The 13,013-nt window shown below is 40.3% G+C and overlaps 1 protein-coding gene and 1 long non-coding RNA gene across 3 annotated transcripts in view; one reads left to right on the top strand and one right to left on the bottom strand.

Annotated features, from left to right (window-relative positions):
* Positions 1 to 6,587, bottom strand: part of LOC143782533 (uncharacterized) — a 41,521-nt gene extending 34,934 nt beyond the window's left edge. Inside the window, exon 1 of the long non-coding RNA XR_013216990.1 lies at positions 6,537 to 6,587. This is a non-coding gene — a long non-coding RNA (uncharacterized LOC143782533). The remainder of the gene's footprint in view (positions 1 to 6,536) is intronic.
* ATP9B (ATPase phospholipid transporting 9B (putative)) overlaps positions 1 to 13,013 on the top strand; it is a 428,187-nt gene that overhangs the window by 375,626 nt on the left and 39,548 nt on the right. For both annotated transcript variants that reach the window (XM_077270058.1, XM_077270059.1), the window contains exons 19-20: positions 5,406 to 5,576; positions 5,861 to 5,959. In XM_077270058.1, coding sequence (XP_077126173.1) covers positions 5,406 to 5,576; positions 5,861 to 5,959 — 270 coding nt within the window. The remainder of the gene's footprint in view (positions 1 to 5,405; positions 5,577 to 5,860; positions 5,960 to 13,013) is intronic.

The raw sequence follows: 13,013 nt of genomic DNA, 5'->3' as shown, positions 1-13,013 counted from the left end.
GATGTCTGAGGTCCAGGGATTTTGTTTCAAAATCACCCATCTTAGAGCAGTTTCTACGTAACCTCAGAAACTGCCCCTTAGGGATCCCTCTCTTCAGGGGACACGGGTGATGGCTCTCCCATCTTAAAAGGCTATTAGTCGCCGTTGGTTTCCTAAATATGGTGGTACTCAAGAGACCATCACTTTGTTTTGAGATGAGAACATCAAGAAAGGTGATCTTATCCACCCCAATCTCGTATGTAAATACCATACCTTTGATGTTAGTATTGAGGTACTGCATAAATCCTTTAAAGGACTCAATGTCCCCCTTCCAAAAAACCAAAATATCATCTATGTAACGGCCCCAGAAAACTATTCTGGGGCCCCATAGATCATCCTCATCACGAAAAACAAAAGTGTCCTCCCACCAGCCCAGGAGCAAATTAGCGTAAGTGGGGGCACAAGGGCTCCCCATTGCTGTGCCCCTGAACTGGTGGTAAAACTTCCCATTAAAGAGAAAAAAATTCCGCTTAAGCACAAAATTAAGGAGCTCCATCAGGAATCCATTGTGTGGCCCAAGATGTACCCCCCTCTCACTCAGGAAAAGCTTCACAGCTTTTAAGCCATCTTGATGTCTGATGCTACTGTACAGTGCCTCGACATCAATCGAGGCAATGATCGTATCCTCATCAATTGTGATACCCTCCAATTTGGTAAGGAGATCACCTGTATCCCTGATGTAAGAGGGAAGGGCCAACACAAAGGGACGCAGAAGTTTATCCAGGTAAATGCTACAATTCTGTGCTAGGGCACCCGCCCCTGATACAATAGGGCGACCCCTCAAGGGGGTGGTGCCCTTATGCACCTTAGGAAGAGCATAAAACGTAGCAATGGTGGGTGATTTAGGTAAAAGAAAGTCAAACTCACTCCTGGAAATTAATCTCTGTTCTAATGCTGACGTCAGAATACCTGAGAGCTCCTGTAAAAATACACGAGTTGGGTCACATCTAAGAATCTCATATGAATCCCTATCCGACACGATAGTCAAGCACATATCCACATATCCCTGGGCATCCATAACAACCACATTCCCGCCTTTATCTGAAGGCTTAATCACGATTAGATGATTATTTTTCAAGCCCTCCAGCGCTCTCCTTTCTACACCCGTCAAATTTGGAAAAGTTGAGTCAAAACTTGGGTCTATTTTATTAATCTCATCAGTCACCAGTTTTTGAAAAATCTCAATACTGCCATATTCCCCTGGAGGAGGCATTCTCCTACTAATCAGTTTCAGTTCTGAAAAAGGACCCTCACCCAAAGGGCGGGATCCCTCCTCAGCGAGACCCTCCAACACTTCCACAAGGTCCGATTGAGAGATGCCTAGTTGTTGACATTTCTGTACATCATTTCTTTGAAAAAAACGTTTCCATTTTAATTTTCTGGTGAACAGATTCAGATCCTTAACCCAATTGAAGGGATCGAATCTGGTGGTCGGGACAAAACTAAGGCCAAGGGACAAGACATTTCTCTCAATTGATGTCAAAACATGAGGACAGATTCACAATCTGGTTCTTATCTTCCATAATCCCTATCTTGGTTGACCTAAAAGAGGTCGAGTTCTCAAGTGATAGGGAATGTTCCCTCGATCCTCTAAAAAAGAGGATGAGGAAGAGGCAGAGGGATAAACCCTGTCTAAGCTTCGATTTTGCCATCTCCGGCCTCGCTTGCCACGTCCCCTATTCCTTAGTTGTTGCCTAGGTACAAAAACCCCCTTGAGGCAGAGTCAACGTCAGAGGATTCAATATCCGAAGAGGAGACCTCGTTGCCACTCGTCTGAGGAACCTGTAATGAGGGGTAAGCCCATTTTTCTTTAAATTCGGCACTATCCTTCAAAAAACGTTTATGTTTCCTATCCTTTATCTCTAGGTGAAACCTATCCACCGCTATTTTTAGAGATTCCTCCCTAGTTGAAAAATCCGGATCTGTCTTAAATTTTAAAGTTTTATCAATCAGTTCCTTCAAGGTCTTGGCCGTTTTTTCAAAGGTAATCTGTTCCTCCTCTACCAAAATCTGCATAAACCTAACAGATGATGAAATAGACTCCTCCTCCCACTTCTTCAACAATGCAGGGGATGCACATCTAGGTGCTGGTAATAAGTTTATCCTAAGACCATAAGGTATAATTTTATTCTTAATATAGTTGTCCAGAGATTGAACCTCCCACCAAGATTTAATGTTGTTCTTGTAAGCCTTCAAAAGGTCAGAAAATAGACCCTTCAGGGTAGGTGTGGTCGCCTGACTCCCTGTGCCCTCAATGTCTGAAAAAGCCTCCCTCGCATCATGCTAACGGTCCAGGGGTGGGGAACCTCGGCTCTCCAGCTGTTATAAAACTACAACTCCCAGCATGCCCTAGCAACTTGCAGCAGTTGAGGCATGCTGGGAATTGTAGTTCTCCCACAGCTGGAGGGCCAAGGTTCCTGACCCCTGTGACTAACCGGTATGAGGCTATTTATAGGAAGTGGGTGTGAGTGGTGTGTTATCATCCCTGCACCACTTGGACGGTCGTAACCCCTGATGAACCCCCGGTTTTCCCACGGGGGGGAAACGCGTTGGGTACTTGCAGTGCGGTTTAAGGACTTCCGTGTATCAGATGAGCATGATGGTTAAACCTGGCCGAAGAAACTATCTTATGGAGAGACTCACTGGTGGCTGAATGGATCCGAAATGCTACTGAAGGACCTTGATTAAGCAGATGAGTAAAAACGCTTATTGCAGCATAATGAATATTGTAGCTGTATGGATTATGGTCGCCAGAGGACTTGGTTACTGGAATTATTATGCATAGTGCTTGTTATCAAGTAATGTCTGCTCCAGCTGCTGTGATACGAACATCTTGATGACAATTGGATTTATATTCAGAACGTTTTTTTTTTTTTTTTTTTTTTGTTTTTTTTCTATCTGTGGAGAAGCGCTCCATGTGGCTGAAGAGCTGTTTGAACCACATAAGTTGTGGCCACTTTAATGACTATTAGTTATACATCTCCCTGGGATAAAGAATTCTACATCATACTCTGGGGTTTTCACTCTATATAATGACCCTATTGTGAACGAATATTAGCCAGTCAATGAAGATTGGCCTTGTGTATTTGAATTTGGTTGATTCCACCATTGTGTGAGATTTATATACCAACATTGCTGGCATTTGAGTGGTTCCCCATAACTGAGATCTGTGCATAAATGGGACTTTGACTTTTCCCTCTCTATTTTTTGTCCCAAAGAGGATATTTTTGCTCAAGCTCCCTATTAAGGATAAAAAGGCTGTGGTGTATAAGACTATTTTTTTCGTTTTTTTGCTTGGTTCTTTTTTCATTATTTTTTTCATTTTTGTTTTTCATACAATTTTTTGCTAATTTTTTATGATATGTTATTTTTTCTGGGTGAGAAATCAGTAGGCCATTAAGCCAACAAATGTGTGTCTGGAGGGGCTTTACTTGATGAATCTGCTATGTGTAATTGAGAGAATTATATCTTCCTTGTCTGTGCCTTATGAAATATCCTACATCTACGTATGAATATCCTATTAAGGGCCTCTAGCCTTTTGGTCATACTTTTTGTTTTTTTGTTTTTTTGATTTTTTCTAATTTTTTTCATATTGCTTAATCCATTTTGTTTACTTTTTATAATATGTTTATTATGAAAAATTGGGACTTGCCCTTATTGATGTGTATGGACAAAACAATGAAAAACTATATACTGTGTAATAGGATAATAACAGTCCCCTCTTGTATACTCTATAAGAACCATTCATTGTGTATTAGTACCCTATTTAGGATCCTCAGCCTTTTGGCTATAGTACTATTTTTGTGTTTTTTTGTTTGGTTTATTTTTTCTAATTTTTTCTTATTCTTTATATGAACTATTTTGCTAATTTTTTATTATAATTTTGTTTTTTGGGTCAACCTGTATCTGGGACACTACCTTATAGGGACTGTAGGGTATCTGTAGGGCGAATAGGGACAGTCCTCGTGGAGCGGGGGCGCCAACCGCAGTAACTTAGGGTGCCTACCCCCGTAAGTAGGTAGTGGACAAGAGTAGGGAATTTGGTAGGGGTTAGTTGCTCCCCTTGCTGGTTATTTGTCTTTATTGATGTCTTCAATTTTAGAACTCTGTTATCTTAACTTTATATATTAAAAGTTATATTTTAGGAATCCTTGTTTTGCGGTTTTGTTTTGTAGTCTAGGATTCCATCTATATTTGTTTTTGGTTTTCTTAATGACTCAATAATACCACCAAACTGACCATTAACAAAAACTATTGTACTAAAGCTAATATCCTCATCAGTGATAGTTATACATTGGAGCTCTGTAGATAGTATATAGTGTGCTAGTAATGCAATATTCACTGATGACATTATACACAGGAGCTCTGTAGATACTTTATAGTGTATATTGTAAGTGTACAGATAATACAGTGATCACCGGAGATATTAGACACTGGATCTCTAGATGGTAAATCATCTATGTGTACAGGTAAAACAGTGATTATTGGTGACTGTTATACCCCGGAACTCTGTAGTTAGTATTGTAAATGTACTGGTGAATAGTGACTCACTGGTAATGTCTCCAATCGAAATAATTTTCTTTTTGGTACAGCGAAGACTGCTATAACTTATTTCTGCAACGACTCATCTCTGCAAAATTAAACACAGACTATAGCTGATTGCTTCTAGAGCACCCTCCCCACTTGTACAGTCTCCGCTCATCCAGCCTGATTCATGGCTGTACCTTCTACTGATTAGTGTGAGATCACACATCAGAAGGAACACTGAGAACTTGTCAATCAGCCTCGGTGGGCAGACATTGAGTTTAAAGCTTTATAACGGGTTATACAGCTATTCTGACATGGATTTTCTGAATATAAAAATCAGACTCATCAGGTCTAAGAGATCTATTTAACACTGTATGCAGTTTGCATTGAGAAATCTGGTGACAGTTCTGTTTATTACCTTACAAAGGAAGCTATGTAAAACAGATTCCAACTTGGTTTTTTTTTCAGGGAATTTTCCCTGTCGATTGTCTAAAAGCAAAATACTCTGCGATCCGTGCAGAAAATGTGGGCTTGAGCTTTACCTCTTCCACCACAAAAACAAATTCAGACCCATCTTATCTAAGTTCTTAATGTACTCTGCAGCCTTATTGTGGGTGCTATCATCTTTATCTAGAAATATATTCTTAAAATAACTGACAACTATCAAAGGAGTTGTTTAGTGAATATGTAATGGGAATGTAAGCAGTTTAACAACTTGATGTGTAAAAAACGATATTGCTGTGCAATATACTAATTTTAGAGTGCTTCTTACCTGCTTTTTGGACTATTATTTTATGTTCATGAATGTTTACTTTTTCATTTATGATCTTTTTGTCCAGAATCGGTACAATCAAGCCAAGCTAAGTATACATGACAGATCTCTAAAGGTTGCAGCTGTGGTAGAGAGCCTAGAAAGGGAAATGGAGCTACTTTGCTTAACTGGTGTGGAAGATCAACTGCAGGCCGATGTCAGGCCCACTCTGGAAATGTTGAGAAACGCAGGGATAAAGGTATGTAAATAAACATAGCTGAGAATGTAGTGGTCTTGATGCCGTAGAAGTAGCTTTGTTGTTTTTCTAAATAAAGTCCTGCCTGGAAATTTGCTTGTTCTGCTTTATCATATTTTTACACGTGGTGGAAGATTACTCCACCAAAAAAAAGGCATCAAAACAAATTTACATGGTTCTCAATGCCTTTGAGTCTATCGACAATAACCCCCTTATAATAGACCCCTAAAGCCTCTTGAGAAGAGAATTTGGTGACAATATGTTTTTTTTTTTTAACTTATTTTTAGATATGGATGCTTACTGGAGACAAGCTGGAAACAGCAACTTGTATTGCAAAGAGTTCTCACCTAGTATCACGGAACCAGGATATTCACATTTTCAGACCAGTAAGTCTATTTGGTAGTGTAAGATTTTTTTACATTATGCTTTTTAATCATACAATAAACAACATAAATTAGAGTGCTTAAAATAAGAGATTTTCAGTGTAACCCATCGTCAAGTATTCGATACACTCTGCAGTGCCACCATCAAAATTCAGTGTTACACAGTTCTGATTGAAATCAATGGGCTTTCCACCTAAAAAGGACTTTTCTCCAAATGTTTAATGTTTAACTGGACACAAGATGTAATAGACAATGCAAAGCAAAATAAAGCATTTTAGTTTTTTTTTTTTTATCTCACCTGGCCATTGTGGAGATATTGGCAATCAAGGTATTTGACACTTAAAACCGTTATTTTTTTTAAAGATCTAATGGGCATTACTAGAGAGATTTCACTGAGGGTGTTTACTTCTACCTCTTTCTGATGCTTACCAATCATAAGCAGGCAGCAGCACCCTGGGCAAAGAAAGCATGCCCCCAAAATAGCATTGACAAACAGTCTGCTTTTCTCAGTGCAGTGTCATGACATGTGGTGGAGCACAGTAGACCAGAGTTTAATTAACCAACAGCTTTCAGCTCTCACCTCTGGCAGTCAGTGTGGAGGAAGGTGCAGTGCTGCAGAGTTAAGCTTCATTACAAACACTTCTGGTATCTCTTCTCTTATAGTGCTGCTAGCTCTGCAGCAGGCATCTGCAAACAAAGGAAAAAATTACACGCCCCTACTATAGCTTAGAACAGAATCTAAGTGAGTCTGTGTGTCTGCTCACGTCACTGTAGATTGATAACATGTGCTGTAGATCAGCAGACCTGAGTGTGATTAGCAGCTTTCAGCTTTCACCTCCAGCACTCAATGTAGTGGAGGGGCAGTGCAGCAGAGTTGGTAGTACCCCACTTGCTTTGGCAATGCTAATTTGTTATTTGGTCCTGCCAATAAAACTCATTTGAATTCGAGAGGTGAGCTACTTCAAGTGTTTGTGTTGAGACTCAACTCTGCAGCAGTGCCCATCCCCTACATTGAATGCCAGAGATTACAGTTAAAAGCTGTTAATCACACTCAAGTCTGCTGTGATCCAGCATGCCATCACTGCGGTTAGAAGAGCAGTCTGTTTGCCGATACATGTCTCACGCTGAGCCTGTTCTAAGCTATTGTGGAACACGTTCTTTCACCGGTGTGTTGCTGCCTGCTTATGATTGTTCAGCATCAGAAAGAGGAAATACATGCCCCCCGATGATATCATGCTAGTAATGCCCACTTGAAAAAAATAATAAAAAAAGCTGTTTAGGTTTCAAAAATTTTGATCGCTAATATTTTTGCAACACAGACGAAATTAAAAAAAAAAAAATCTTTATGCTGCTCTGCAGCCACTATTGCATCATGTGTCCAGTTCAACGTGAAAAATTTGGTGAAAGTCCTCTTTAATATACAAATGTAACAGAGAAATAATCATTACAACTGCTGTCTGGTCTGATTTAGGATTGATTCCCACGTAAGTGTTTGTCGTCTGTATGCTGTCAGTTTTTTCCACTGATAGAAGAAAGGGAGTTTTGGCCTGCACTCTGTCCAATGATGAGGTGCTGGTGTTGTGAGCGTTCACAACCAGGGGCAAAGCGCGGGAGCACTGCCACTCTGCAGCACAGCACACCACTGCTCCAGGAAGTTCAGGATTACAAAGCTCTCGATATATTCTCGTACTCTGGGGTCTGCCCTCGTTTTTGAAACAGGACTCTATCCTAATCCTCATACAACGACGTAATGAATAAGGCCTGGATAGGTCGAAACGTCTATGATTGAATATAGTTGCTTTTGTAACGCTATCTGATTTTTCCTGCGTTTTGCTCATTTTTTCTATTGACTTTCACTGATTTGAATAAATTTTTTCTTGCATCACCCAGGTACCAGAGTGTGCGGTGAACTTTAATTATATTTTCCACTGATGGCACACTCACACATTACATTTCATAGCTCTCACCACATGTCGGGTTTTATTTATTTTCTGACCAATGATCTACATAAAAAATGTAGATATGTCCTATTCTGATCCATCTCGCGGAAATAATTCTTCTATTGAGTTGAATAAGTCCATAAACGACAATTAACAGCACACTGTTGGCATCTGAGTGCTGTCTATTTTTCATTGATTGATTGCTTGTGAATACCTGGAAATCCTCCATAAATTGTGGATGACATTGGGACCAAAAACCAATGAAAAACAAAAACAGTACAATTATTTAAAAAAAAAAAAAAAAAAATAATAATTTTTTTTGATCATGTGAAAATCAAATATAGTATGTAAGTGTAAAATAGGGGTTCAAAATTAAATGTACAATATCAGTTTTGTATGTTAAATTAGATCTAGTCCAGGAGCTCTTATGTTATAAGCATGAATGTGAAATCCCAAAGAACAAACCTTTGACTTTTCTATGGGAAGTATGAAGTGTTTTTTTTTTTGTTGAAAAATAAGCTGCGTATCTCACGAATTTGAACCGACTCTTACTACTTATGTTAAATGATTTTCATATTGCATGCCACACCTTCAGATTTGAATTTTTTTTTTTTTTAAATTGGCACATCAAATAATAAAGGTTTCTGATCCCTTGTATAAATAAGACTTCAGCCCTTTGGGTGAGTTGAACAAACTGTTCTCTACTATGGGCATGGCAAAAGGGGTTGGCATCAGGATCTCAAAAAGGAAACAAGGTCAGTATGTCCAATAACCAAGTCCTAAAGGTATCTTAAAGAGGGTCAAATCAAACAAATCAGTCATAAATATTAGACTGACTAGGCAGAAGTATGCAAACTTTTAAACTATGTATTTTGTCCCATTCCTCCCAACAAAAACACTTCAGCTCTGTTTTGTTGTTGTGTTTTCTCCCATGAACTGCTCACTTCAGGTTCCTCCACAACATTTGAACTATATTCTTTAACCATTCTTTTGTGGAACTACTGGTGTGCTTTGGGTCATTGCCCTGCAGCATGACTCATTATCTATTGAGATTCAGCTGTAGAGATATTATCCTGTAGAATTTCCTGAAATAAATCTGAATTTATTGTTCAATCAATGACGGCAAGCCATCATGGCCACCACTACTCTGTTCTCAGATGGTATGAGGTTTTTTTTCTGTAATACAGTATTTTTTTCTCCAAACATAACGCTTCTCATTTAAACAAAAAAACTGTATTTTGGTCTCGTCTGTCTGCAAAACATTGTTACCATAGCCTTCTGACTTGCCAACAGAATCTTTAACAAACCACAGAAAGGCTACAGTGTCCTTTTTAGAGAGTAATGACTTTCTCCTTGCAATTCTGTCATGCACACCATTCTTGTTTAGTGTCTTACTGATGGTTAACTTGTAAAGTTAAAGGGAACCTGTCACCCCCCAAAATCGACGATGAGCTAAGCCCACCAGCATCAGGGGCTTATCTGCAGCATTCTGTAATGTTGTAGATAAGCCCCCGATGTATCCTGAAAGATAAGAAAAAGAGGTTAGATTATACTCACCCAGGGGCGGTCCCGCTGCGGTGGGCGTCGCGGTCCGGTCCGGGGCCTCCCATCTTCTTACGATGACGTCCTCTTCTTGTCTTCACGCTCCGGCACAGGCGTACTTTGTCTGCCCTGTTGAGGGCAGAGCAAAGTACTGCAGAGCGCAGGCACAGGAAAGGTCAGAGAGACCCGGTGCCTGTGCACTGCAGTACTTTGCTCTGCCCTCAACAGGGAAGACAAAATACGCATGCACCGGAGCCGCAGCGTGAAGACAAGAAGAGGACGTCATCATAAGAAGATGGGAGGCCCCGGACCGAGACGCCCATCGGACCGGACCGCAGCGGGAACGCCCCTGGGTGAGTATAATATAACCTCTTTTTCTCATCTTTCAGGATACATCGGGGGCTTATCTACAGCATTCCAGAATGCTGTAGATAAGCCCCTGATGCTGGTGGGCTTAGCTCGTCGTCGATTTTGGGGGTGACAGGTTCCCTTTAAAATTGGCTGATGTGATAGAGGCCTTTAGTTGCTTACCGGTTACCTTGGGTTCCTTTCTGACCTTGCACATTATTATGTGCCTTGCTCCTAGAATGATCTTTGTTGATCTGCCACTCCTTGGCAGGGTAATAATGATCTCCATTCGTACACAATAAGTAAAGCTGGATACGCACTTACACCTGATTTCAGACACTAATTTCACCTTCATATTACTGTATTTTTCGGATTATAAGATGCACCAGACCATAAGACGCACACTATATTTTCAGAAAGAAAATAGGGAATAAAATTAATGCGTCAAATGGGGGTCCGTCTTACAGTCCGAATTCAGCTGGCCGGGGGGACCGCACTGGTGGAGCAGGGTCACAGTATGTGTTCGGTGGTCCGGCAATCGTCTAACTCCCATCCCAGGCTGGTGCGGCAGGTTCGGGGGTGCTCGGTGCTCCCAAAATCTCAATCTGCACATGCGCCGCCTCCGGCGGCCATTTTACCAGCATTGCAGCAATGAAAGTGCAGGGGCTCCGGGCTTTCACAGAATGTTAGCGAAGCCCCATCACCATCGAGCACCGCCGAACCTGCCTGGGATGGGAGTCAGACCATCGCCCTGCAGCGTCGGACCACCGAACACCCCCTCTTCCCAGCCAAGGGCCATCAGAATTGCCCGAATCCTGCTGCTGCCACACTGCTGGTGAGGGCTTTCAAGCTATAAGAAGCACCCCCATTTCCCCCTCAAATTTTTTGGGGATATTGGATAATTTTTAAAATATAAAAAATAACAAAGTCTAATATTTTTTACTCATTTCTTTGAATTTGTTCTCTTTATCTATTTTTAGTACTTTTGAGAAAAATCAGTTTTAGTTCAAATTAATGTAGACATATGGGAAATTCTGAAGGGTTCACAAATTTTCGAGCACCACTGTTAGTATTGAAATAAGCAATCAGCTGGTGTCAATCATCCACTGCTCTGGTCATGTACCCACACAGAGAATACTGTCCATTGTTGAGCATAGAGCCGTAAATGAAGCAGCTGAGGCCCAGGATGGAGAGGGCTACCAGAGGTTTTAGGCTGCCGGCTTGAGATAAATATATTAATAAGCTCTATAACTTACTGTTTACATCTAATTTTTTAAAAGATTATTACCTGAAAAGTTCCTTTTAACTTAATTTTTTCACTAAAGCAAGAATTTTACTGTAAAAGTAGAGCCATTCTAGATAGTCATCTTCAACCTTTGCCATCATTAGTGCATGTTTAGCAAGCAACGTTTTCTACTGTTGTCCTTAATTCCTATGTACGTCGATTAGCCAGACATTGTGTTCTTTATTGCACACAGAGAAGGATTACTGAGTGGCAGATAATTAAACACATAAAATATATGAGAATATGCTGAGTACTCCATAGAATATTTTAAATAATAATTATTTTTTAAGGCTGTGCTGAGGAGGCAGCAATTTTCCATGCACTTTTAATTATAACTTGGTTTTATGTCCTAAAATAAAAATGGCAAAGTTGTTACGACTTCTTTGGCATTCTCTGATAAGACATATGTCTGTGTCTCGTCTAAATGAAGCACTTTTCCAACAGAAATAATTATTAGAATATCATTTACATGTAAATGCAGTTTGTTGTGAAACATCAGAATAGCAGATTAGGCCCTGCAGACTCCTATTTGCAATTAAATTATTAATGCTTCTGATAAAACTTCAGATCAATTTTTGTTGACCTTTTCGGAAAGTAACATCGCAAATTAAGTTTCTTGAACAAAATCTATTTACTTTGTGTTTTCCTATAGTTTATAATAAGTAGGGAGGCTACAATTATGTCAATTTGCCGTGCAAGGACTTTGAAATGAAATTTGAAAAGCTAATCATTTGTTCACATTTTTTTCATGTTCTAGTAGGTTTCTGGGTCCTAAGAAATATTTTAGAAACTATTCAGTTATTGTATAATGGTCCCTATGGACTACTAACAATATAGTTTTATGCAAAGCATGTTATTTACGGGCGAAGGAAGTTAATTCTGCAGCATGAAATGTTAGATGTATTTTTCTGGACCATAATATTGATGACCTGTTCTTATCATTAGCTATTAATATCAAATCAATGATAGTGGAGGCCTGATTCCTGTAACCTTTCTATAGGACTGTACCTGGTAGTGAAGTAGATCACGCAGGTTGTTGTGTCCCTTCACATAACTCATCACTGAGAGTTGCTAGTCGTGGCCTAAATTATCTGATATTGATGCTAGGGATAGGAGAAAAATAAAATTTTGACACTCCTACTGTAGTGGTGCCAAGTTCTTCAAATTGGTCTTACCTGGGTTGAAACCCTACTTGTACATACATAGAGAGCAGTGCCATGTGTCGCCTCCTTCATAGTAAGAATAGACCATCGGTATTATAGTATTATTATTGTTATTTATTATTATTATAGCGCCATTTATTCCATGGCACTTTACATGTGAGACGGGGTATACATAGTAAAAACAAGTACAATAATCTTAAACTATGCAAGTCACGACTGGTACAGGAGGAGAAAAGACCCTGCCTGCGAGGGCTCACAATCTGCAAGGGATGGGTGAGGAATAGAGTAGGTGAGGGTAGAGCTGGTCGTGCAGCGGTTTGGTGGATCAGTGGTTACTGCAGGTTGTAGGCTTGTTCGAAGAGGTAGATCTTCAGGTTCTTTTTGAAGGTTTCAAAGGTAGGTGAGAGTCTGATATGTTGTGGTAGAGAGTTCCAGAGTAGGGGTGAATCGCGAGAGAAATCTTGTATGCGATTGTGGGAAGAGGAGATAAGAGGGGAGTAGAGAAGGAGATCTTGAGAGGATTGGAAGGTTGCGTGCAGGTAAGTACCGGGAGACGAGGTCACAGATATACGGAGGACATAGGCTGTGGATGGCTTTGTATGTCATGGTTAGGGTTTTGATCTGGAGTCTATGGGTAATGGGGAGCCAGTGCAGGGATTGACAGAGGGGAGAGGCCGGGGAATAGCGGGGGGACAGGTGGATTAGTGGGGCAGCAGAGTTTAGAATTGGAGTGGTGCAAGAGTGTTCCAGGGGAGGCCACAGAGCAGGAGGTTGCAGTA

This window comes from Ranitomeya variabilis, chromosome 6, assembly GCF_051348905.1.
Source record: "Ranitomeya variabilis isolate aRanVar5 chromosome 6, aRanVar5.hap1, whole genome shotgun sequence".
NCBI classification, from domain to species: Eukaryota; Metazoa; Chordata; class Amphibia; order Anura; family Dendrobatidae; genus Ranitomeya; species Ranitomeya variabilis.
The sequence above is the reverse complement of the archived record's forward strand: the minus strand, read 5'-3'. Positions and strand labels throughout refer to the sequence as shown.